The sequence below is a fragment of the Patagioenas fasciata genome, chromosome 12, assembly GCF_037038585.1.
Source record: "Patagioenas fasciata isolate bPatFas1 chromosome 12, bPatFas1.hap1, whole genome shotgun sequence".
Taxonomy (NCBI): domain Eukaryota; kingdom Metazoa; phylum Chordata; class Aves; order Columbiformes; family Columbidae; genus Patagioenas; species Patagioenas fasciata.
The window spans coordinates 14466446-14494091 of NC_092531.1; the positions used below are offsets into that span (position 1 = coordinate 14466446).

The 27646-nt window shown below is 41.9% G+C and overlaps 1 protein-coding gene across 4 annotated transcripts in view; it reads right to left on the minus strand.

Annotated features, from left to right (window-relative positions):
• Positions 1-27646, minus strand: part of PIAS1 (protein inhibitor of activated STAT 1) — a 68232-nt gene that overhangs the window by 30888 nt on the left and 9698 nt on the right. For 2 of the 4 annotated variants that reach the window (XM_071813942.1, XM_065847311.2), the window contains exons 1-2: positions 26583-26723; positions 2585-3029 (exon numbers count right to left, since the gene is read on the minus strand). In XM_071813942.1, coding sequence (XP_071670043.1) covers positions 2585-3029; positions 26583-26708 — 571 coding nt within the window. In that variant the 5' untranslated portion in view covers positions 26709-26723. Of the gene's footprint in view, positions 1-2584; positions 3030-25831; positions 25928-26582; positions 26724-27646 lie in introns of those variants that run through there. The other 2 variants (XM_071813941.1, XM_065847312.2) reach the window with 2 other exon arrangements.

Consider the following 27646-nt stretch of genomic DNA (forward strand, 5'->3'; position numbering starts at 1 on the left):
CAGAGATACATTTTGAGGAAGCAAGTGTAAGAAGGTAACATCCATTTCCTCCTTTTGTTCTTGACATTAATAGCTAGCAAATTTAATTTCCTTATCTGTTATTCACATTAGCTGGTGTACTACCCACCTACGTGAAATATTTGGGTACAGAATGCATGTTCAATGCCCTGCTGTGCAACTCCCCTCCCTGAGGCTTTGTCAAATTATTGCTTTTCAAATTAATAATCACATCTTGATGAGACAGAAAACTACAGCAAACCTTTCGAGCAATTCCAGGGAGAATCGCATCCAAAGACGTGCTTTGCCCAACTTGTATGTAATGACCAGCATTTCAGGAGTACCTAAAGATTCCCAAATCAGCAGAGATCGCACTCTTTCTCTCTCTCGCACACATTTTTTTATATTCCAGTAGGTTCCATTTTAAGCAGGGATATAATTATTCAGGTCATCAGTCCATTCTTGTGATGGAGGGAAAGAGAGTAAATTCAAAAGCTTCTTATCCCTACCCCATGAGGAATCTGATGGGAAACAGCAACAGGAGATGCTGAAACGCTGGCCAAATGCCCAGGAGGAGTTCCGAGGGCTTGTAACATGCATCTGCCATTTGAAAACAAAGCCAGGGAACATAGAAATTTGACATTTGAGGAAACCCACATTGTTCGCAGCACTGAGAAGGATGCCCAAACCATTTGAAGCAAATATTCCGCAAATCATTTCAGACTGTTTTTAGTTAAAGCATCAGAAACTGTATAAATGGAGAAAATTAATACAAGTCTGCTCCACACTTGCATTTAAAACTCCTAAGCTGTAAGCACAATTTCTCCAAGTTGTTTTGAAAGTATATAAAGCTACATATCACTGGTTATTAATCCAATAGTTTTTTTTTTATTAACATATAAATATTTATTACTCTAAAATACCTTCATGACATTTATAGTCAGCAATTTTATGATCTCTAGCAACACTACTTTCCACTATAAAAGGAAAAAAAAAATTCTCATCTGCATGGGCACTGAAGCTCTCTCTTCCTCAAAAAGAACAAGAAAAATAGCTTTTTAACACTATTGCTTTGGATAAACAGAAGGACATCTGCAGACAGGATTCACATGCAAAACAAAAACCCCAGCCATACCTTTAATTAATTGAAAGGAAAAAGGTTGCTTAAAAATGCATCTGGTTGGAATTTCACACACTTTCTTTTACCCTGACACCCAGTGTCCACAGAGGGGAAAAAATATCCTATTGTGTACAAACTCCTCAAGCAATAAGACAGAACAGAGCATGAATTATGATGTCTCCATTTGGGGCCAGTTTGTCAGACATGGAGCTGACAGCAAAGTGTTCTTCCCACATCCAGGAATAAATGCATACCACAATTACTGCATTGGAATGTCTTCTTGAAATTAGAGCATTATTTTTAGGTATTTATAATGTAGAAGCGATGGAGACACATACTGAGTACCTAATTATCCCGGACCACCAGCATTGCCTGGAATGCTTATTAATCAATTAGGTTTTAGATTACAGCTAAATACAGTACACCTCTTAAAAGAATACCTGAACCAGAAGATGAGATTATCAAAAGCCGTTTTCCCCTCAATGTCTCAATTATCACAGCTAAAACAAAACACATGCAAACAACTGCGCAACATCCTTCAGAAATGTGCAGACCCACCACTATTCCTGTATCAGGTCTCCTGCATTCCCGGAGCTGTGCAGACTGTTATCGTAAAATACCTGTTCAGTTGTGTTTACAGGGAATCTCTTTTGCAAAGGAGATTTTTGTTTTCACTCACCCACCATCTCCCCGTATGTACTCACAGAAACCTCCTCCTCCTACCAGCCATTCTCACAGTGAATCTTTTCCAGGGTTACAACACAGCAGAAGGTTCCAGCATGCAAGCAGCCCAGAAATCAACAGGACCATTGTATTTAAGCAGTATTTAAGAGTATTAAAAGTTAACCACACTGTTCAGCACTACGTGGAATCAGAGCCAGAAAAATCACACGTTGTTATATAATACTCCATAAGCATCAGATTATTCTCAGCAGCTACACAAGTCATTTATACCTTAATACAAAAGACAGTTTAAAGACAAGTAGCCACAACTGCAAAAGGAGCACAAGTCCTCCTAAACTCAGCCATTCAGGCTGTAATGGATCACAGCAAGCATCTAGTTTGGCACTCTTTCCCAGCACAGATGAGAAGATTTTGAGGGCCTGATGGATTTTTTTTTTTTTTTAAATAACTAAACTCTACAGTTTATAAGAACTACTGAAAGCAGACAAGATTTTTCCTTTTTCTAAGTTTTAGTTTGTTCCTTGTCAAACTCACCCCTTAAATAAAACGGATATTTGAACCACATTTAGTGGCTCAGCTAAAACAACTAGGGAGTGTTACGTAAGATGTCTCTCCATGTAGAACAATCTGTTCCAAAAGTTACCAAAAATAGCGATTCTCTAAACACTGGTGTGATGCAATATTTAACCAGTTACTGCATCAGCAGCCGCATTTGTCCATTACAAAAAAAAAAAAAAAAAAAAAACAAACCTTCAAATATTATTACAACATTTGCAACCTTACCTAGGCTGGTAGGTTTTATCAGCTCATCCAACAAGTCATAAAAAGGTAATTTCTGAAGTTTTATGTCAGGATGGACAGGGTGGAGTGCAGACGTAAGATGGGGGAGTTCCAGTTCATGTTTAGGTCCTAGAAGCGAAACGGGGAGTAACGGTGACGTGGCAGGGTGGCCATCGTAGCTGAGCTGTGGAATGGTAGACGGAGACAAAGCTGCTGGCATGGAGCTCGAGTGGACGCTGGGGATAGATAAGTCTGCAGGTGTCATGATTTTCTGAGGAAACCTTCGCCTATAGAGTTCTTTGATTTTCATTTGTACGGCAGGACTGCAGCCAGCCTTTAACAAATGCAGTGCTTTTGTGAGCAGTTCGTGTTTTCGGCCGTGCTTGTTCCTCCCCGCGTAACCCAGAAGTACTTGCAGTTCAGAAACTCTAAGGCTCATAACCATTTGCTTAAAAGAAACAAAACAAAAAAATTAGTATTCAAGTTACATCATCTTAAACACTGACATTAGAACGTGGCTTAATCTCATTAAGCATACAGTTTTTAAAAGCACACCGTCACTGCTCTTCCCCCACTGATTCTGTGAAATATAACGTAAAACAGTACTTGTTCACAGCCAGATAGATCTACCAAGAAAGTCTGTAATTAGCAATTTTAAAGAGATTTCTATTTGCCATTTACAAATTCAGGACAGCAATACCGGGGGGGGGGGGGGGGGGGCGGGCGGGTCAGGGAGAAAGAGAAGGACAAGTTGCCAGCACAAAATAAAGATTGTAAATGTAGCTATTTTCCAATCACTCTTCTGCTAGCATCTCTAATGTTGACAAATTTTTTGACTTGCAGCTAGACAAATAAGTCGCACATTGACCACATCCAGGTCTCCAGCCCTCGCAGTTCCAAGCTGTGCCAGGCCCTAACTCAGAACCCTACTGCACTTTCAAACCCTCCCGCACTTTTTGCCATGCAGCATAACTAACCCACACAGGAGAGAAACAACCGTTGTCAAAAAGAAAGAGAGAAATCATAATCTGAGTTGTGTGTAACCTCATGTGCTCATTATTGAGTCAAAGGAAATTCCTTGCAATTCACTTTCCTTCTCACATCAGAGCTGCATGTTCTGTTTTGGATGGGGGAGCTTGGCTTTGCCTTCTATTAATTACCATTTACAGAGTCTTTTAGTGTCTCCCTGTATGGTCTAATGAATCAAACTGGTAAGACCTGTAAACTGTTTCACTTCTTCAGGAACTGCGAAAAACCCGATGCAAAGCAGCGACACCAGCAATCACTCGTGTGCACCAAGGACTTCCCCGACAGTCAAGCAGGACCCAGCAAGTCAACACACAAGCCCATCTTCAACTTAAAAACTTCTTTAAATGCTTGACAGGGATTTTTTCGCCATCCCAAGGCCTGTGACACCAGCTGAAATATTCCTGCAGAATTTGGGATTCCAAAGAAATCGCAAGCAAGTGGAATGCCTGGAACTCACAGCCATGAGCGGCCATCTGGATATTCAGTACGAAACCATTAAATACTCTCAATATTTTATAGTCAATCTCAAAAGATCAAATCCAAAATAATACTTGAAGTATATATTCAGGACTAAGCTACTTCAGCATATCAGGGTTCTGCAATTTCCCAGCCGCTGAAGGTTGAATAACCAAACTAGCACTTGCATTTGCAAACCATCTTTGAAATAGAAATGCTCCCATCCTCTCTAGTTCTTCAAACCGTGCAAAGTTTTCTGACATATATATTACTCAAGTTACCTTCACATTAATTGTTAAACCTAAAGTGCTAATATTAGAAAGTACACTGTCCCCAGCTTTAGCAAAACCACCCTGAAACTCCTATCAATTCCTCAAAGCTCCAGCACCTGCAATGTACAGGTGTCCACAGGAGGCACTTCCCTCTATTGAAATAGGTCGTGTTATTTAAAAGCCCTAAATTAGATTATGCCTGTATTTAATGAGGTAGATTTAACTAAATTTGCCACAAAATTTCTGCTCTGTTGAACCACAGCACCAGAGCTGAATAACCTTGCTGCAAATCTGAGACAGAGGTGGCTGCAGACAACCACAAACATGCTGGATACAACACGAGTTTGCTGGCTTTCTTTTTTCTGAATACCCTGAAAAGCTACTTCACACTTTCAACTCTGGGACTGTCACGGAGCTACTAATGAGAACAGACGAGGTGCTTTGTAGAAATTGAGATGTCTTAAAAGAATAAGGCATTTCAGTTACAATCCGAAGTGTTGACAGCTGAAAAGAAAGTGAAACAAATAGATTTGAAACATGGAAAAACACTATTTATAATGCTTTACAAACTTTTCTTCAACAGAATGAGTAGTTACAGCTGAAGGGTTTAATGTCTGCTACCATCACCATGAAAATTCACTTCCTGAACAGCCAGAATCTCTCAGAGCTTCACTCCGTTCTTGTTTTGTAATAAACTCATGGGCCAAGCTTGCAAAAACCACAGAGGATTAAGAAATAATTGAGCTAACAGAGAGGCTCCTGCCACATGTTGGATGTTTTCCATTTTTTGAAGGTATAGGCAAGTTAGAAATAAGCATACAGAACACGGGGTCCACTGTGTAGCCAGAAGCACAAACCAAAATAAATAAAATTCCCCAGATCTTCCCCACCCTGGTGCATTCCTTACAAAGGAGGATGAGAACCGTTTTATTTGCAATGTTGACGACGCTAACAGATACATCAATTAAAAACGCAGTCATGGAAAAAACAGCAATAAAGGTTTGTGGGTTTATTACAGTTTCATACATCGCTGATAAACCTTTCTTTCAAAATATCAATAAAAGAGGCAATGACTTAAATAAAACACCCCCCATGCACATCCATGGGGTTTTGCCTGTGGATCATGTCAATAGTGGAGGGGGCAACAGAACCCGACAAACAGCCCTGCTGGCAAAAGTCTCTCACGTCACTGCAATCCGAACGTGGAATTCCTCTCTCCTCCTCCACCACAGTTGTGTTTTATTTGAGGACACAACCCAGTTCAACCAGAAGTGCCGCTGCCCGTACACACACCATCCAGCCTACGAACCCTTGGCCCATGTCACCCTGGTACCCTAATCTTAGAACAGGCAGGATAATTATAGCAGGGAAACAAACCAAGTGCTGTCAAATGCACAAAGTAAATACACAAAATAGCTGCAATTTGTTGGGGTTTTTTTTCCCCTGTCACATCTCACTTCATCACAATTCAAACCCTTTCCTGGCTTAGTTATACCCACCAAAGCTGAAGGGCAAAGACACAAAGCGTTTTGTTTCAGGAAATCTTGCTTTTTTTCTTTTTTTTCCTGTTGCCTGAAGTAGAGTAGTAAAAAGATAACTCTCGGTACAGCTGCATCTGCAGCAGGCTACAACACCAAAGACAAAGAGCCTGTCTCCCAACAACAGCAAATATCCACAATGCAAATAACTGCCCCTACCTCTGGCTGGTTACCAGAATCAGCAAAATGTTTGGGTTTTCTTTCCTAACACAAAAGAATGTAACAAAACAACAACAAACCTTCAACCAAACAAACCCAAGAGCTACCAAGAACAGATGGAATGATAACTTGCAAACTGCAATTACAGATAACTAGGTGTTTACTTACCTGTTCATGTACAGGTAAGTACACGTTCCTACAAACATCACACGAGTGCACAAGAAATCGGGGCTATATAGCTACAAAAAAAGTTGAACTACTTGCCTAAGTTCAGCATCCAAAACACAGCAAGCTGACTGCAGACCAGCAGCAGATCCAGCACAGCCCAGCATCAAGCACACCAGGAGTTCTGATGATGTTGGGTATTTTGGTACCTGCCATATCCAGGCAACATCTAAAATTCCAGGAGGAGGCAAGGGCAGTAGAAAAACTTCAAAGTGTAAAGGAGCAAGAATATGATTTACAGAAGCCCTACTTATCTGCATTTAGCAGAGTACTTCTATACTGACTCACTGTAAAGACGTCCGCCAAGTTTAGAAGGTAACTCTGATCTGTGAACATACATCTGATATTTCCAGCTCGACAACACAACACAAACACGTGTTCCTCTGCACAGGCTGCTTCAATCATCCTCCTTCCCCAACCTTATGACCACCGTCCATCCTTCCCAAAGCCATCACAGCATTTCGCTGCCTTAAGTCACCTAATTGTATATGTCAGGCAGGGGGTCCACGGAACCAAAGAGACCAGTTGATTTTCCCACCTCCCAGTTGCTTGTTTCCCAATTCATGTCACTTTTCTCCCAACAGATTACAAAAAACCCAATCATTTGATGCAGCCCATGCAGCTTTATCCCATTTCTGTGTGTTCAGGAAATATCCTCAAGTAACTCATCCAGAAAGATTATTTCCTGCTCCACACCTACTTCAGACAACCAATGAGGTTTGGAAGAAAATAGTTTAAGGATGCAAACACAATCCATGGGCGGCATCCTACGTCATCCGCCCACCTCCCTCCTGGGACTATCAGCAGGATAAAGGATGTTTCACATACAGCTCCCTCCAAAAAGTTGGTACACTTTCAAAAACTATTTTCATACCTGTTATCTTTCAAGCCACCCAAACCATAACTTCCATGTAGCCACTTATGAGGCCAGGAGGAACATGGGTTTCCTCCAAGACACCCACAAAATTACTATGAAATGAAGAGCGTCAGGCTGATCAGAACACACAGCACCATCAGTGCACGTTTTGTAGCTCCTGACTCACTACGTTCTCTCAATAAACAAGGATGTCTGGGTGGAGAAATGTGTCTGTGCCACACACCAGGACCATTCTGCTTTGTGAATGCTCTTTGGGCACTCTGAGCAAATACTTTACCAGGAGACTTAACTTCTAACAAAGCAGCAAAGGTTAAGAGTCATTTACTTTGATTTTTCCCTGCAAATAAAAATGGCAGAGATAAATCTTTACTTTTAAAGAATGGGTTTTTACACAAGCCCAGTCATTCCACCCATCCAGGAAAGACATCCACAGCCTCCTGGCTAGAGAAATCCAGCTGCTGGCACCAGTTAACATGTCAGATCAAAGAAAATCTGTTTCAAGAACTGGACCTTTTCCTCCTGATCTATGAAGGCTGGGAATTAAGTTTAAAAATATATAAAATCTGAGTGTTAGTGCCTCTGGATAAGAAATCCCTTCGATAGCCCTGTGTGGCTGGTCTCACTGGCATGTGATCCAGAGAAGCCCAACTAAAAAGACAAGCGGATTCAGGCAGAGAATGCAGTTTCTAGACTGGAAAACACACAGGGGCCAAACCACTGGTGTGAAATGCAGGAAGATGAGTTCTGAGTCCTGCTGCTCATGGAAGCATCAGTTACAGATTATCTGCTGAGATCCCACATTGCAGACAGTGAGTTGCCACCTTTTCTTCCCATCTTTTGAAGGGAGGGACTTGCCTGAGAGCTAAAAAACAAGCAACGGTCAGTATATATATTTTTTCATAAATTAAGCAGTGTCCATAGGAAAGAATGAGGGACAATACTGAAAACTGGTCACAAACACCAGCATCATAAGATACCATTTTCAAAGCAGCATCCATCGGCAGCAGCATGAATACTCTCAACAATTAGGTAAACACTTTCTAGAAAGGTTATTTCTATATCTCCAGTAATCAACCCTGGGATCTACCTGGAGAATTTAACAAGTTATTTCCAGATTTTTATGATAACTAGAATCTGTGAATAAGCTCCAAAACACATTCCAAAAATTTGCCAGCACAATAAGCAGCATTTGGCTAGGTATCGCACCACATCTTGTGCCTAGAGCTATACAACAGGTCCTCCACAATTCTCTAACCATTAACGTAAAAGGTAAAGGGGAAAAAATGAAAATTTAAAAAATCACCTCTAACACTAGTCAGAAGATGGGGAAGTAGTAGAAGAAGAGGAAACTAAAAAAGGATACCCATCGTCCAGAGGGATCGGCTCCGGCTGCAGTTTGCATTAACAGTGTGGACACAATCACACCGGCAAAGCTCAAATGCTGTTTTCAAGGGCAAGGCAAATGGAAATTTCCCCTTCATGAAACAAGGAAACTACTATTCAAGGAATTCCATAATGCACCTCTAAAGAAAGTTTAAAAGAAAAATCAAATCAAATTTGTTCTTTTTTTCTAATAAAAGCTACTAGGAAGCATTAGATTAGTATGGAAATGGTTTTGAATTAATCTCAGTATCCTCCAACACCCAGCTGTAAAAATACAGGAGAGGTCTTGCATGCCATGAACAGCCTCTTTAACCCTGGGTATAAATCTTGGGGAGGAGAAAGCCAGACCTGAGCTACATGAGCTCTCCACAATTACACAAACTCAACTCTTGGGTTCTTAGACATTTAAGATTTGTGAAAATGGGAGATCATGACAGTAAAAATATTCCCATCTTTTATGAAGGCACATTCCCTAGTCCTAAATTCTATCTGCAAGACTCACACGAGCAAGCTGTCAGGGCTAAACGATAAAAATTGAAATCAGTCTACTGAAAATCTGCAAGAGGGAGTGAAAAGACCAATTCATGGGCGCTCAAGTGCCTCAATGACAGGCTGTAACTTCCTGCGCTTGTCTAATGCAACCGAAACACTAAACGGTTGAAGTCACCGTAATTCACAATGGAGGGGAGGGAAAAGCACTGAAGAACAGTCATAAATATGCAACGTACTACAGTTTTTAAGGAGGCTATTGGTTTTCATAAAGAAAAACTCGGTTGTCTCCCAGCGTGATGTGTACCACGTTCTGGCAAGCAGGGTAGCACTAAAAAGATAGGTACAAACCAGTGGCAGGTACAAATATTATTTGCCTTTTGTTACACACACAAGGAGATGGAATATTTCTTAATCAAAGAAACTCTATTTACACAGTATATCAGTGCTCATAAAGAACACTGCACAACTGTGTGACCAAATCTATGCACTCATCTAGCTGGCAATAAAAATAGATTTTAATCCATTAAAAATGCAACAACAAAATTATATCCATGTATTGTAAACGCCAAAAATAGCCTGGGCTGACCTACCGTTGGTGTCTCCATAGGTGTGGGCTTCCTTAAGGTCAAACACTACTTATGATTTTCACCAGGTAAACTATTTCTTCCCATGCTAGCACAGAAAGTACTCCATCGAGCTTACATCCCCAGGCGTTATTTACTTTACCATGCTCACAAACAATATATTTCCTTGCAAATGATACGGTTGCATATCTGTCCATATAAACATTACGACCCTCGAACCAACCAACTCGAATGATGAAGCTCAAATTCAAGCGCCTGCTAATGCCAGGAATCTCTGGCAGTGAAGAGACCATCTAAAAACTGCAGCAGTTGGGTGTAAAGGGCTCCTGGACGGGAGGTTCTGCAGTTTCCTCCTGGCATCCTTTTGTGCTCCGCTCATGCAACAACTTACCAGGTGGAGCATAACCACTTCACCCTTAATTCCACACATCAACTAGTACAAGGAACGTTTTTCTTATCTGCTCTTGGCAAATGTCACTTGCTTGTAGCTGTCGTGCTGGTAAAACTTGACTACGCTCAGATTCAGGAAGTTTTAGGAAGGTCTCAGTGATGCTGTTTCATACATGAACACTAATAAACCTCAGTTCTCCTTCCAGTCGACAGTTCAGGCGCCTCCATCTCATCCTGCACCAGCCAACACAACCAAGTTCCTAGAGATGTTGGTCGCTCACTGGAGGCAAAAAACCCCACAGTGATAAAAGTAACAAAATTCACTGAAGAGTGAAGGGATTTTGCAAAAGAAAACAGTAAGACAGCTCTAGCCCCACTGAACTGGCTGCTAGTAACAGCAGGCAGGCGGAGTTTGGAATTTTTAATATATTCCCCGTGTGTTAAAAGTTGTCTTATGTTTTTTGCAGATGCCTGTGGTATTTTGCTATGTTATCCTATATGTGAAATATCTTCTAGAAGCCTTGACACATAAAAACCAGCAGATTAGCGCAGGCAATTGCCCCCCTAGAGCTCCACTCCAGCCCTTTTACCAGAGGTTATTTCCTCTGGAAGGGAGATTCAGCAGAACATACTGTGAGCCTCTGTACCCAAAATGCCATTTCCGTGCTTGAACACTTAAATCTGTGGGATTTTTAATTTTTTTTTTATATATGATGGCTTGCAAAACACACTGTCCTGCCCTGGTTGCACATTCACACTAGGGCAGTCACTGCCTCAAACCACAAAAGCCAGATCTGCTGGAGAAAGTCTGCCAAGACTTTAGTCATGTCTAAACTGTATTTGATTTAAAGTCAGTCACATTTTATCTTAATCCGTAACAAAAGTTTTACCGTTCTCAAGAGGTTTTGTTCGCTAGGTGAACTATATTATTACTTTTGGTATTAAATAAGGTTGCTGACACAGGAGTAATTTTCATTTCAGTCTTGGAGACTCTTTCTTTTTTTTTTTCAGCCACACTCAAACTTAATTATCCCTAGTGTATTCAACTTTACAGATGGGAATTATTTTTACAGAACTATGTGCTAGCATGATTTTCATGACAATTAATTGCCGAAATACTAGTTTAGATGATCCCTGGATCCAAAACAATGTACCTCTCTAAAGATGAACAGCTTACACCTAAGGCTAATAGTGAAGACAATTATTTTCGGCTATTTGGGAGAGGGTCATTGCCAGACAAATTTGCTTTTTATTAAGAACATTCTTATCCTTAACTAAGCCTTTCTACTGGCTGACAGAAGAGCTAATTCCCTGCGCTAAGCCTCAGCGGAGCCCACGCCAGCCGCCAACACAGCTGCCCAAAGAGCTCATAACACAGGGTGGCCACTCTAATCCCTCTAACAAATAACACAAAAGGTCTACATCGGTATAATCAAAATATAACACCTCATACAGAATTCAGTCATAGTCTGAAAGATTGTATCTTTGTATAAAAAAAGAAAAAAAAAAAAGAAGGACCAAGTAGTCTCAGTTCCTGGAAGTCATACAGGAGGTTGTAAGCATACATTTATTTCCCCCCCCTCAGTAATTTTAAAAATGAAAATGTACAGTTTAAAATAGGCAATTAAAACAAAATCAATGGTTACATAAACAATTCGACCAATTTGGGATTTACAGATAGGGAGTCTACTAAATGAGAATCCTTTGAGCTGTTCTCTTTTAGCAGAACAGTAGAGAATGAAGCTCTAGTTACTTTCTAAATATCTAAAATACCTGCATAAAGCACATGTAGCTTTTGGAAGTCAATTTTGAAGGCAAGCTGGAGAAGAATGTACCTGGAATTCAACGAATGTACTCACACTGCAACATGGATAAAGAGGCAGCTTGCACAAGCAGCTTACAGAACCTCTCAGCAGCACAACATCCAACAATTCCAAGATCCACCTGCTTCATTCAGTGCTGATGTTTGCTTGGAACAGTTATTGAAATCTCTGCTGCATCAACAGACATTCTTTGTGTTAGCATCACTTAAGCATCACTTGAAACAATTCATTGCCATAATAGACACAGTTTCCTCCAAGATTTAAAACACAAAACAATATTTTTTTTCCTGTACCTTACAGAACTCTACATGCTCTAAGTTATCACCCAGTGCTGAAGAGTTAACTGTCCACTATAAAAAAAAAAAAAACTTTTGCTATTTAATTAGCTTCAAATGAGATAACACTTCAAGATATGAAATTATATAGTCAAATACGCCCAAAACACTTGTAGAGAAACTATCAGCTTTTTTCCCCTCGCTTCTCCCATTTTCTAGGATGCAGCACAGGAGACAGACTACATCATCACTGACTATTATTCTGCTGTATCAACATGTTTTAATTAACAATCATACTAAATTGGGATACTGACTTGCAAAGTACTGAACAGCAGGCTGAAGCCAGTATATAACAGAATAACCAAGAGAGTAACCAATCGCTATGTTCATTCCCTAAGAGAAGGAAAACTATAAAACTGGAGTTACCTGTTCACAATTCTTAATTTCAAATTAATTAAAAAAAAAAAAGCCAAAATGGCACATGATACAATTGGTGTTTTCTTTCAGACTTTGAAGCAACCCTTCTCACCAAGTTCCATTCTAAGAAATGTATTCCCAGGATTTGTGGAGCGATTGTGAGACGCTGAGCTCCAGCACATGAGCAGAATCCATTCCCAGCGCCCAGGACACCAGGAGCCGCAGCTCCGGCAGGGCCACAGCTGTCAGTGACACATCGATATTCATCCTTGTTCATGCACTTTCTCGCAAAATGCATCAAAATGTTGAGCAGTGCTTTTATCTGTAACCACAGGAATGTACAACAGGCTGCAAGGATAGTTAATAAAATCTAAGACAAAAACTGGGGAGGAAGGAAAGGAGAAGAACAGGAAAATTAACAAGAGTCAGATAAAACATCAGGTATGAGAAATACTCAATAATTTATCATGAAAATATTTCCCTTTCCAAAGGAAGAAACGGAACACAAAATAAATCTGCTGACAACAAATACCTATGAAAAACACTAGCCAAATACCCTATTGCCTTCTAATACTGGTCCACTGAGAATAATAATTTATTACTACTAACAATTAGTCTTAATTGTTATCACAAAAATAAGCAACAGAGCCAAAAGTTCCCACTGTGTCAATTAGATGAAAATAAATAATCCATCAAGCAATCATACTGGCATCTGCATAGGTTTTTTTTTCTTTTTTCTTTCTTTCAAAGTTAGTCATTCTGCACATTATTTATTTCATAAGGTCTTCAGATTCATGTATACAAATCACATAAGGAAGTCAAAGCACATACTTCCTTTTTAAGTAGTCATATATCAGTAAGTCATCAGGATGAACTAAAAGCTTGAACAATATTAAAAAATTTTCTTTTTATATCACAGTTCCTCAGAGTCTCAGGTAAGATGCACCACACGAATGAAGCATCGTCTCGCCAGTTCAACCAGACCAGAACACCACCCAGAAAAAACACTTCTCTAAGGTATCTAGAATACAGTAGCCACATAATGGCAAAGTGCTAGCAAGAAAACTATGCGTGAACCACACGCGGTCACCCAGGAATTCAAGAAAGGTCAGTTTTTCAAAGTCTGAAGAGCTATTGTCTGTCACAGCACAACAGGAAACACAATTATAGGTCTGACTACGTGTACAACAGTTAAATGGGCATGAAAGCCTAATTTATTCCTAGCTGTAGAGATGCATTTAAAAAAATGTAATTATTTATTACATGTAACAATATGACATAGAACTAATATTTACATCACATATTGAGACAGATCAGTTTTAAAGTGCCAAAATACATTTATTATTACAGAGGAGAAATGAGTAGCTGGATTAAAAACAAAACAAAAAACACAAGTGTCTTGTCCAAACTCAGGTGAAAATACTGGCAGTCAGAAGTTCATCTCCTGTTTCAAAAATACTACCATGTCAGTACTCAGCCTAATTGCCACCGAGGCGGATTCGGGCTCCTAGGTCAGTCGAGTTAGTGAGACACGGATGATGACTTTGGCTGCTACTCACAACACTGAAGCATCAGTAAGACTGTCAAGAATCGCAGTGACTGAATTCCAAGTACCAGCTTGGAAAGAGAGCAACAGGGCAGCAGCAGTGCCAGGCTTTGAATGCGGATCCTGGGGAAGGCAGCGAAAAGAGGCATGGGGACAAAGACAGAGAGCAGGAAGCTCAGTTTTCATATCACCCACGACGACTGGTTTCTTCCCACTATGTAAAAATGCAAAAAGATGATGGAATAATAGGAGAGGAAGCAGACCTTCCTGCTTTTCTTCAGCATTCAAAAGAGGATAAAGGAAAGTTTCAAATGACAACATGCAGCCAGAGACAGACTGAGAAAATGTATCCTAGGCAAGGCCGAGCCTCCTGACAAAGCTGATCCTAACCCCACAATTCTACTGCACCCCTCAGAATTTAGGCTGCTCTGTCCTTCCACTTTCCAGTGCTGTCCACACCAGAACACTGTATTTTTACATGCATTAGCTGCACCATGTTACCTCTAGGCTTGAAGACAAGCATGCAGTGCTTAGGAACCCATTAGCTCACAAAGATTAATCCCAGGACAAACATTCAATAGTACATTAGAAGCGAAGAATATATTCTCTATGCAAGATTTTCCCAGCCCACATATAGCACAGGCAAGGCCTATAGAAACATTTATTTCACAGAAAAGGATGTTAAAGGGAGATACTAAGGTCACTTGCTCAGTGGGGAGAGGGGTATTTTGTTTCCCAGTGCCATCAATCTGACACACTGTCCCCTTCCCTGCTACATCATCCTTCAAGCACTGTATTTTTCTTGTAATCAAAGTAAGACTGAATTCAATTAATCTATTCACACAATAACTCCTGCCCTGTATGAAAAAAAAAAAAAAAACACAATGCCTGAGATGGAATGAAGGTTTTCATAAGCCAAGTTTCAGCCACACCTATGATTTAAAATACATGAAAACTATTGCAAGTGAATTCCAAAAATGATACTGCGTTTAACTTGGCTTTAGCCACTAGAACCACCAGAATTGTAAGAGCTGCCTAAGAAAACTTCGATAGCAAAGTTTAAACTTCCATGGAAATCCTGACCAAGGGAAAACAGAAAATGTGCCATATTTGTGCAGTCCTGACTGTTGATCCAGGATTGCAGACGACTTTTCCTGCACACGGTGAGCTGCCTCCCCACAAAGCCCAGCCCGCTGGCGGGGCACAGGGAGGATGCTCCACTCACTGCTCCTTTTCATCATTACTGACCAAACTACTGCCCCACCTCATTAACCGCACTCATCCAAATCCCACTCTGAATAGGAATTTGCATATATACAAGCCTTTTGCAGCTCATTAATGTCATTTGAATGACTCTCACATGTTCATGAATTTATACTCTGCCTGGCCCTTTTCACATATACGGGCTAAAGGCACAGGGAAGGCAGAGAAGATTATTTAGGATCTCATGATGAAACAAAGCATTTTCTGGGTTTCAGTCCAGTATTTTAGAATGAAGTGTCTTGACTCTTTTGACTCCTGATACACTCAGTAGATAACATAAAGCTTGCTGCTTCCAGGTAAGGATGTTGTAAGAATCATATTACTTCACAACTTTGCTCAGACTCTGTGAAAAGCAAAGGACAGTCCAGTACTGGGGAAAAAGAAAAAAAACAGAGGCATCAAGACATCAATCATACACAAGCCCGTGGAGCAAAGGAGTCAATGCAGTTAATCAACTAACATTTAGCTCAAGCCCTTTACTAAACTATGTGAATGTCCTCTGAAAAACAAAGGCATGCTTTAAAAAAAAAAAAACACTTTCCTAGTTAACATAGGAAACAAGTTTCAACACATCTCTGCTTCCCCTTAAAACAGCTTGGCACCACCTCAGGCTTCTGCATATGTTTAAAAACAACAGAATAGTGCAGGTCAAAGGAAACTATGAAAATCCAGTCCACACACACAGGCTGGGTGTTCTTACAGCATTAATATTTTTTTTCTAAAGAAAAACAGGCCATAGATCCTTAGCTTGCTATTCAAAGTTCTTCTATTACCAACATGTCCCAGTTGTTCCAATACCAAACAATACATGAAGGTCACGCAGAGAGTTCTTCAAGGGCCTATGCTGGCACACATAGCTTAACCTATTTGTTAACCACTTAGAAAACGAAGCAATCAGTGGGGTGACAAAGTTGCTGATGATATGACATGGATGTAATGATGAAGAACTAAACTGAAGAATCACTGAAAGACCTCATGAGACAGAGTGACAGAGCAATTCAGTGTACGGAAATGTAAAGTGATGCCCATGGGGAAAAGCAGACCAGCCAGACCCAGTTTTACATACAAAGTGATGGGATCTGGGATGACCTTTACCACACTAGAGCAAGCTCCCTGGCCCAAGATAAACAGACATATGAAAACATCAGCTCAGCAGCAGTCAAACACACAAATCATTGTTAGAAATCATTAAAAAGGGAACAGAGAGCAAAGGAGAAATCATTTATATACTATACTACATAAATCCCTGGTTCAGCCAGATCTCAAAACGTGGGTGGTTTTGGTGGTCTCATCTTTAAAAAATAATTTTAAAAAATTATAAAATTAGAAGTGGAAAGTTTCACAGAGGGATGACAGAAGTTCACCATGATTCCCTAATTATGAAATGGCAAAAGTTAAGATTTTTCTCAACCTAGAAAATAAGATAATGTGGGGACGGATATGGCGACAATCTATAAAACTGTGAACAGCACAAGCAGACTGGACAGGATCAGCTGTTCGGACTCTTGGTTCCACAGTGACCAGTGGATGAAGCTGGGTGGAACCGGGCTCGGAACAAAATGAGAACAGTCCTCACGCCGCAGACAGGAGAAAACAGAAATCCCTAGCGAAATCCTGCAAATAAAATAAGTTTATATAGGTTTGAGAGGAATTTGGACAAGCACTTGGAAAATAGATTTATTACGGCTTGTCCAGCTAATAGCCCCCATCAGGTTCAGAGGACTGAGCTGAAAATAGCTGGAGATCAGGGGAATATTGCAGGGAGGTGACAGTTATTTCTCCTACTTTGTCCTGTTTTCATTTTCACTTGCTTCTGGAAGCTGCAGGAGGTGATACCGGGCCAGATGAACCCTTCGTCTGAACCAGTACAGCCACTTTTACATTCTTAAGACTCAGTTAATAACACATGTTTATTTTTAGCCATTTCCTCAGAAACCCAGGCACAAGTGACATTGTCAAGTGCCTTTAATGAAAAATGTTACTTCTCAACCGAGTCATATTTTAACACCAAAGAGGTAAAAGTGGAAATTAACTGGATGCAAATCTGGTTGTACACCCTTTAGAAAAATATTATCTAAAATACTTGTAATTCAAACCAACGACAGTCCTGGTACTTGATTTAAAAAAATTGAAGCTTTGCCACTAAGTGGCCTCAGCAGATTCACTGAGGAGATACTGCAAAATCAACACAGAACCTACAAAAAAGAACAGCTTTGTTTCTGTACTGCTGCTGGAGTTTTTACGTTTTTCATTTTGGTGTAATATATTTATAGGTGCACTAACAACTCCACAGATAGCCTGAGCAGAGCTGTCTCTAGCAGATTTTTCAATAAGCTGAAAATCTACACAAATACTTGGACTGTTTCAAAGACTCTTATTTTGCACCAGGGAAACAAGATACAACATCTGCACAAAAGTGAGATCATTTTGTCAAGGGAGTCTCAAGAAACAATACGAGGAATGAATGCATTAGAAAGCATTCTCATCCACACAACTTTTTACAACATACTCCTGTAGCTCAAATTACAGATTTTACCTGAACCAAACACATTATCCCTATTGTATTTGGCTTCTGCTTTAAAAAAAAAAAAATAATAATAGCGAGCTGCACCTATGCTAAATTGCCAAGCAAAACTATGTTCGCTGCTATTTCCACCCTATATTCTATTTTGCATGAAAATCAATCATGTTTTCAGTTGAAAAGCTGAACAGAGCAGCCTTATTAAGTCCAGATCCTGCTCTACAAAGAGGGCTGGAGAAACATCTTGCAGAAGACTGTAAATGAAGGTAAGCAAGAAGTTTCAGCTCTGAAAGATTCTCAAGCAACTGTCCCACTTTAAGGGACAGTAAATTCTGTCATGGGGCTAGGCAGCAAAAGCAAGGGATCTACTTAGACACTGAACGAGCTGAGATGCTTTTCTTGAACAGGAAGATGCACTTTTGCAGGAAGAGCCTCGCATGTTCTGCTACATTGATCAGACCACAAACATGCAGAAGGACCAAGATTAGACTAGACGAATGAAGAGACTCTCAGGACTACCAGTTGTCCTGCAGAGATACACAGAGACAGTTTTAATCCCAGAGGCAACTAGGGATAAATTATTCTGCTAAACTCTGTGGTCTGGCTCAGCTGTCGATTCGCTCCCCTTTGTGAGCCTCAAGAACCGAGCAGCAGCATCAAGCAAACAACCAAGGTCAAGAGGGCCAAGGCTGAAATCCGATGGACCTAAAGTACCCGATTGCAAACCACACCCCTGGAAAACGTTGCAGATGATGGATCCTACAGCTGCTCCAAAATGAGTTGTACGGTATGAAAAGGTAAAACCACAATACTGGTTGGCAGCTTGAGTACATGCCCAGTGGAAGAAGCCTTGTGAATACAAACCAGCTTCCACATAAAATTCCAGTGTACCTATAGTGCTCTGTAGTTTTATACTTTGTCATCTATTTGGAAGGGAACTGTTGTTTTCCTAGTGGAAACCCACCTGAGAAAAATCAGACCTCTAATGTGAGCTCTAACCAAAGATTATGACTTAACTCCTGCCCAACACAAATTTCTGAGAGCATTTATCACATCTGTTTGCACACTCGCATGGCTGCGGCCACAAAAGGAATCGAAGGCAAAGCTGCAAACAAGCAGTAAGGACACTGAGCTGAGTTTTCCATCTGCTTCATAACAATGTATTTAATGGGAGGAAAGGGTGGGAGATTTTTAAAATGGACAAGAATCCTATGGAGTCTCGTGGTAAAGAAATGCCTACTGCTGCCTGTCATCTGTCAGCATCTCCCCTCAGAAGGTTCACTGCTTTGGAAACCTAATTTTTTTATGTAACCTCCACCTTTTGCAGTGATACCAGTGGACAGTCTCAGGAACTACTTTTGCACACACCTGAGGATGTCAAGGATTTTGTAATACTTCTCCACTAACAGAAATCCACAGGAGTAAAAACTGTAAGAACTACCTCTATGGCATGGACTCAACTGCCAAAATTCCATCCCCAGAAGATCTGATGGTATCTTATTGTCAAAGATGTGAGGTACAGCTAGATGACCTGGCAAGAGGCCGGGGAAACACGGGGTTTGATCAGCCTGGTGAAGTGAAGGCTCTGGAGGAACCTAACGGCAACCTTCCCATAGGTAGAAGAAACAGAGCCACAATCTTCACGGAGTACACAGCAGAAGGACAGGAGACAACGGGCACAACCTGAAGTAAGAGGTTCAGGCTGCATATATTTTTAAAAAAATGTTATCACCAGGCAAACAGTTAAGTGGTGGAAGTGGCTACCCACAGAGGTTGTGCGGTCTCCATCCTTGGAGTTCTTAAAACCAGACTGGATAAAGTCCTGAGTAACCTGTTCTGACCTCGTAGCTGATCCTGCTTTGAGCAGGAGGTTGGACTGGAGATTTCCCAAGGTCCCTTCCAGCCAAAACTACTAAATAATCTATGGTCAGGATTAAGGGAGGAGCTAGGTGTCAAACTGAACACCAGGAAAAGCTAACAGGAGAGCCCTACCGAACTCTTGCCTTGAATAATTTAGCATGAAAACTCGTACCAGGGCTGGAAATCGGGAAAAAGCACTCTTAGTATACACTATAAATATGCAAGGCATAGGGAAAAATACCTACAGTGATAAAGGGACACTTCACAGCTTACTATTCTGGAAAAGTTGTTGGCCATTTATCTGCCCCAAGGCAGGGTAGAGATCAAAACTCTCCCTTTCTTACTCTCCTGCAGTTAGATGTACTTCTAGGCCAGAACTTGGCAACTGCAGCGTTACCTATAGCCCATGTAGTCCTGGCAGAAGCAGAAAAAAAGGCAAAACTCATTTGTATTTATCAGCATGTATCCAGAAAGCTCGTGATCATTTCCTAAACAAAACAAAGGAAGTTCACTACAGAGCAGTCTTCAGTGATGTGCATGAAGTGAATAACATTTATCTTTCTGTCCTCTGTGCCAAATAAACTTCAGCATACCCACAGAGACTTCACTCTGCTGCAGAGCCTAGGACTCTAGCCTTTAAAACTATTGCTTGGTAAAGGCTCTTTTCCCTTCTCCATTAATTATCACGTCACTTCCTATATAAATCTCTTGTATATCATCTCCTATAGACATAAAGGTCAAGCTTAGGTTGACCTTTGGTCTAATTGTATACCAGCTTTTTATGTCTTTGTTTTACATATTCTAGACAAGCCCCGTAATACACACCTTCTGCTAATTCCTACTCTCCCCTAGTCTTGGAATACAGTGTTTGCTTGCAGAACATTCTGGTATATGCTAAAACAGATAACAGCGGACACCTAGCAGCACATCTATAGCTATCCCTAATCCCAACAAGAGAATAAGATTAAACATATTGCTGACAAACTCCTCAATCAATACAGTTCCAACAGACACAGGAATACCAGCAAAAGAATAAGAAATTACAACAAAAAGGTCTGTACCACAGCACACAGAGAGCAATAATATAATATTACCTAGTTTAATTTGGTTTTGGCTGCTATTGAAAATTTGGAAGACCAGAACAAGGCTAAATAAGATAACAACTCCTTCCCCATCATCAGCTCCATGTATTCTCATTTTCAAAGGTTTGACATCTTCTACTTTTTGCTGTAGCCTCAAAGCTTCTAATTTACTTTGAAACAGCCACATTTTATGGTGGTGACTAGTTGTTTCAAATGGTTTTGATAGTGTTGAGTGAAATTACAGAAATAAGCACCCTTTTGTAAGCTACTGGAACTCCTTCTCCTCACCCCCTTTTAACTAGCAAAAGAACCTACTTTTAAGATAGGCACTTATTTTCATGAACAGACTACCAATGAAGGTACTACATGCAATTTTTGCATCATAAAATCCAATCATCTTCATTTTAAAAAGCCCAGACCTACAGTCCTAGCATTTATTGGTCTATACAGCTGAAATAGCGACAGAGCAATGAGACAATCAATAACTGAGCTTGATCAAGAGGATTTTGAAATTCAGCTGCTCAAGCACATGTCACAGCAGTCACCCAAACAATGCATTTTCCCTTTTCTCCCCCCTTAAGAACAGGGCAAACATCTCTCTGCAATTCTCGTGGGCACATCTGTGTGCTAACCAGAGGCGAAGTTTCTATTCACAGAGGACAGCGCAAGCTGAGGCAGCGGAACTGCAAAAGGTGCACAGGGTATGTATTGACAGCTTTTTAACATATAAACCATGTTTGCATTCTTCACTGAAATCATGGCTTTCTGAAGGCTTTTACTACTTTTTATGGTGGGCGATAAAGCAGAGTCTTCCATTAGAAGGGCACCTGTAGCATCCTTCATCAAAGCAAAAGTTTCTAGAGTGGAAGCACAACAGCAAAAGTAAACACATTTCTGAGACAACTTAATGTTTGCGAGTAGAATTCTTTCCTTGTGAAGCCAAAGGGTCAAACACCAATATCACCATTATGAGAAAAACTGCAGGACATCCAGTGCATTTCACAGCCACAAATCCTCTGGGACTATGGGTGATCCCAAGCCCCCACAAAGTAACTCTTTCAAAAATGTTGATTCACAGCAAGAAAGGTATTAGTACTGCAAATTCTATATGAATGCAGGTCAGACTAGAGACCATACCAGTCGCCTATATCCCTATAAATAACTTCAGTATCTGAAGACACCTTAACTGTCTACACCCTGCTTCCTGGGATGCTTTTAAATATTTGTCTTGTCTCTCAGATCCATAAACATCCTTATCAATGGCCAAGCAGCCCTGAGCCCTTCCCCTCCCTAGGGTAACATTTTTCTGTTATTCTCACAGAATAAAGCTAAATAAGATGCATCTTCTACCCACTACTTCACTTCTAAGCCTTTTAACTGTCATTTCTAAATATCTTTATAACCAAAAGAGAAACAAACAGTAAATCCATTAAAAATAACTACTATGAACCACTGGTTTTTTACCTTCCTTCTCACAAGTGCTAATAAATAAGAATTTCACCTACACAGATACTTCCAGGATGGCCCCTAACATTTGTGAAGGGTTTATACTACAAGTGTGCTGACACTATACTGATGTATACACAATATGCAATCTGTTTTTTAGTGGCAATAAAGAAGTGCTATGGATTAGGGCTTTGACAGTTAAGCAGCAACGTGCAGCCGCCAATTTTATTCATCTGATATCTGCAATTCCAGTGTTGAAGACCGAAAGCTCAAAAAAGATAACTAGACCAAAATACAGTTAAAAATACAATTATACTGACATGCACCAAATTACAGGCATGAAAATAACGTAATCTGTGGACTCAGATAACAATGAAAAGTGGATTATATTGACTTTAATCACAGAAACATGCAACCCTGGCAACTAATAAAAGGATTAGGCAAAAATAGCTCATAATACAGAATAATAAAAGTCTAATTGAACACTGAAATAGGTAGCTTACGCTTATTAGCATTGCCGATGCAATTTAACACAACTGTGTTTCCATACCAGAGATTCATTTGTCACTATTATCACCTGAAAGCCGCGCTACCAGCCTCTCCCCCTTCAAAAACCTGCTTCCCTGTACTTATGGGAGGGGTAGTTCCCAACTGAATATTTTTAAATGGTTTGTTTTCATCACCATTGTGTGGAAATGCCATTATGAATTTTCATTCAAACTCTTGGCTCACTTTTTTTTTTTTTTTTTAAAGTATAAATTGTGTCTAACAAGAAACACACCAGGGATCTCTCCAATCCCCAAAGGCACTTTCTTAAAAGGAGAGAGAACAAAGGAGAAAACCTCCCAGCATGTGCTTTCCAAACCAGCTTCTTAGGACAGTATCAAGAATGACAATACTAGAACATAAGCTTTTCTTTTTCATTCTTTGATCCATGTATAATTGAATTGATTATTGCAAACTGTGTAATGATTTCCAAAAGACTTGAGTGGAAGGCAAAGATCACAACAATTTAATAACCAATTTAAAGAGATGTAAGAAATATTGAAGGAAAGATTTAATCACTCAAGTATACTCCTTCCAATTAGAAAGAGCTTTAAATAGCTTACCTTGAGATAAATTAGAGTCTGTACGCAATTATACAGGAATAGTAATTAAGATCAAGAAAATTCACATATGCCTCAGCCTATAGAGTTAGGGAGGCAACCCACAGAAAAACAGACTTTTCAGTTATTTTGTTTCATCAACAGAAATAAAAACAAACTTGTTCTATTTCTCCAAACTTTCGAAAGTACCAAAGAATTCAGAAACCTCACAAGTCTGGGATCTGCAAAGTACCTTTGATCTTACCTGATTTTTTTTTTCCAATAGGACAAACATTCTCAAATGGGGCAAGAGACCCATATTCTTGATTGTGGTAAGAAAATACAACACAAGAAATGCTATTTCATTATTTAGAACTCTGAAAGACTGTGGCAGTAAGAACGACCACTGTTTTTCTGGAGGAAGCGAGATCTTTAATTTTACTTGATGCCTTTGGCAATACCACCCATGATATCACGTTCCCAGTTTACACACGGGTACGTTACCCACACATAACCCCCATGGCTCTTTACAAAGGAAGGTAAGAATATTTCAGAAACTTGACTAAGTTGTTCTGACAAACTTCATCTGCCAAAGCACATGAGTTACTGCGCAAATATTACTTTTGATTTTAGTTTTTAAAGGTAATGAAACCTGAAATCAATACAATTTGCAAATTAATCAGAGGAGAAACATGAAAATATTTTACTTAAAAAATAAAATAATGAAAGGAATTCACTGTTCATTCTTCAAATAGCAGAGTGTTAATCGCAAATCCTCCCTTAGCTACATCTCCTTTCAACTCTCAAAAAAAGAAAGCATTTAAAAGCGCTTTTTCTGGGGATGTATTCCTGCTTAAAAATACCCACTGCACCCAACTACAATATAAGTTTTCCATTAGCCTCGTTTTTCCAAGGAGCACTCACCCCATCCCATACCTAATAACTGAGCTGTACTACTTCTGGAAAACTGGTATGTGACAGCTACAACTCAAAGCACAAGTTTCAAGCCCCCTTGTCTTTCCCTCTCCTTCCTGACAGAGGACACACCCACACGCCTCCTTTTCTTTGTACAGTCTAGAGGAAAAAAAAATGTACTGAAGTCTTCAAAATATGAATTCATGAAGTAACTATTTTTTTCTTATGTAAACTGCCAAGCCCCCATAGCTACCAAAAAAATAACTGGGCAACTTTTCACAGAACCATCCTATATCCCCAGCTTTCAAGTACCACCACGTATCCTGAGCAGCAAAATGAAATTGAAAATATACTACTCAGTTTGACATTTACCCCTCAGATCCTTCAGGCAGCAACAGCACTTCAAAAAAAAAAAAAAAAAATCTCTCCTGGTTCTCAAGACAGAGGTTTCAGAAAGGTATCAATAAAGAAGTGTGGGATGAGAAGCTGACACAAATACACTTCTACAAAAGCTCCACCTGTGAAGCTGCAGGGAAAGAGAAAAGGAAAGGACTCAGTGCTGCATTCGGAGAGACCATCAGCACTCTGGGATGGACGAGAGGCTTCAGGTTTCAGACCTCCTAAGATCAATAAATTCTCAATTTTCACAGTAAAATCATGCCTTTCAGTACTGTCCCTTGACCATCGTTCTGCCATCTTAACACATCAAAAACAAACAAACCTATTATTGCTTAGCTCTTGCCTCTTTTCACTCCATTTGAGTCAGTCTTGCCTATAAAGATGTCACAAAAGCCCAGCCAGCAACTGTGCCCCAAAAACTCTGAAGAGCCAGTTATCAAAACACACTTCTCCATTTGCCATGCTGAGATTAACAAAAGTTCAACACTGGAATCCCATCTTGACTCTTTATCTCATTATCTGGGACTCAAAACTTGCAAAAAAGACTTTGGGACAACACAGCTGAAACAATATACTCTGCAAAATACCCAGAAAAACAAGGACAGAAGAGGATTTAAATTAGGATCTATTTATCCTAAGCTGGCAGACAGAGATGGCCAAAAGTTGGAACACTGAAAGATTTTATACTTTTTTTACATCCTGACAGCTCTTTAAGCATCTGGAAATGAAAGTGCAAGAACCTTCAACACACAGAAAACCGAGACCTACCGAAACTCTAGAGAAAGACAAAGTATTTCTCTAGTCATACTTTACATACTCTGTAGTTTATGTTACACATTTAATATATGTCTGATTTGTGTCTTTCACTGTATTAACTTTAAAGCACGAGACAGAAACTCTCCTGATGAATAATGACTCTATGACATCTGCAGTGGAATCCTCAAACTTCTAAATACACTGCTGGGCGTGCAAGGCAGCGTTTGTCCCCACACACACCTTGCAAAAGTGACTGGAAAGTTCTTGGGGTCTTTTTTGTTGCTCTTTTTTTTTTGTGCACAGTGTGGATGCCCCACCACTCACTATTCCACCGCTACCATTCCTCAAAATACTGATGGGACGTGCTATGTGGAGTTGCTCCCTCTCCTCCACCCCGGGCTGAGTCCCCTCTAAACTCCCCAAAACCCCGCGGGACCCCTGGCCCCTCTTCACCCACCCGGAGAGTTGCAACTTTCACTCCAGGGTGCTCCAGAGCACCGGGTTTCGATGTGCTTCGCAGGATGACAGGATCAGCCATAAGCTTCACACACGGTAACTCCTCAAGATGTGACGGTTTGGTGCTTTATGTACCTAGTGGGAGCGGGGCGAGGCGAGCAGGGCCCCCCTTCCGTCCCCCCCGGCGCCGGGCGGCGAGGGCGCTCGTTGGGAACCGGCCGCCTGTCAACGGCAGCAGAGCCCGTTCCTCTCGGCTCCCTCCCCACCCGGCGCCGCTGGCAGAGTCCCCTGGAAACTTTGCAAGGAGCCCAGGGAACCGTCCCCCGCCCCAGGGGCGGCCGACCTGCGCTGCCCAGCTCCGGCAACTCCCGGGGGCTCCCCCGGCCGTCGCCGCCGCCGCCCTCACCTCCGCGACGGCCCGGCCCGAGCCCAACCGCCCCCTCCACCAGCGCTGAAGGGAGTCCTCCCTGACAGCCTCCGCTGCCGCCCCCCGGGCCCGACAGGGCTGCCCGGCAGAGCGCGGTCGGGCGGGAGGCGAGGGGGGGACAGCTCCGTTCCCCGCCCCGCTCCGTCCCTCAGCCCCCGCTACCGGCGGGGCGCCGCCGGCGCCACCCCAGCGAGGCACAGCCGGGAGGCGCCGCGCAGCGCCAGCAGCAGCTCGGTTCGCCCCGGGCGAGGAGGTAAGCACAGCCCCGGCGGCCCCCAGCGCGGCAGCGAGGGGCATCGCGAAGGGAATTGAAGCTGCGCTTTACCTTTAGTTCCGCACTGTCCGCCATCTTGCAACTCCGGGCGCAGGCGCAGTGAACCCCGCCGGGACACCGCCCCCCCACCGCCCCCCCGCCGGCACGCAGCGCGCAGCGTTTGAATCGCGGCGCCATTTTGTCCTGCCTCTGCTCTCTCTCGGGCGGGGGCTCATAGACGGGGAGCGGCCCGCAGGAGCCTTCCCCGGGGTTGTGGGGAGTCCCGGGCGGTCGGCGGGGCGTTTCCGATCCGTCCTGGGGACGGTGTATCGCTATCGCCCTGCCTGGAAAAGTTTCCCCCTGACAGCGCGGCCCTCTCGGTGCTGCCTTTCCCGCTGGTCGCTCCGTCTGGGGAACGGAGTGCTGAGGGGAGAGTGGGTCCCGCTCCCGAGACCGGAGCGCTGGGGGTGCCGCTCCCCGGCTCTCCACAGCCGCGCTGGGCAAAGCTCCCGGGATGCGGGGTTAGGGGGGGCTCTCGAACAGCATCACCAGAGGGAAAAGGTGGACACGCATTCCTGTAGTAATAAGTTGATTAAAACTGGAATTTGCAACTCGGCTTCCTGCCACTTGATCTGCAGCTTTAAGTGAAACAGCCCGGGACGGGGCTGGGGTCCCTTAGCGGGCGCTCTGCCGCTCGGTTCTCCCGGAGGGAGCGGTGCCGAGCAGGCTGCGGCTCCACCGGGCAGGGCGGTGAGGGCCCGGCCGGGCACCGGGGCCGCAGGACGAGCCGGGAGATCGTCCTGCCACGGGCCCTCCTGCGGCTCCTCCGCTGTACGAACTGCAGCACGAAGTTTAATTTCCCTGAGCGAACGCAATGGAAGTTCAGGGGAGCAACATGAGCTTTGCCCAGGTTTTCTTCTTACTTGGGAAAAGCAATACAGGTGTTTAAGCAGGGCCTACAGAATCAGAGCAGAGCTTTTAGATCCAAGCTTGTACGCATCATATAATTTTTGAGTACAACGTGAGTTCTTACAAGCAGATCAGATAATGCAGAGGGGAAAAATACACACCAAAAATGCCACCTGGCAAGATGATGGCATCACTTGTGAAGTCCATCAGCTCAAATACTCGTGTTT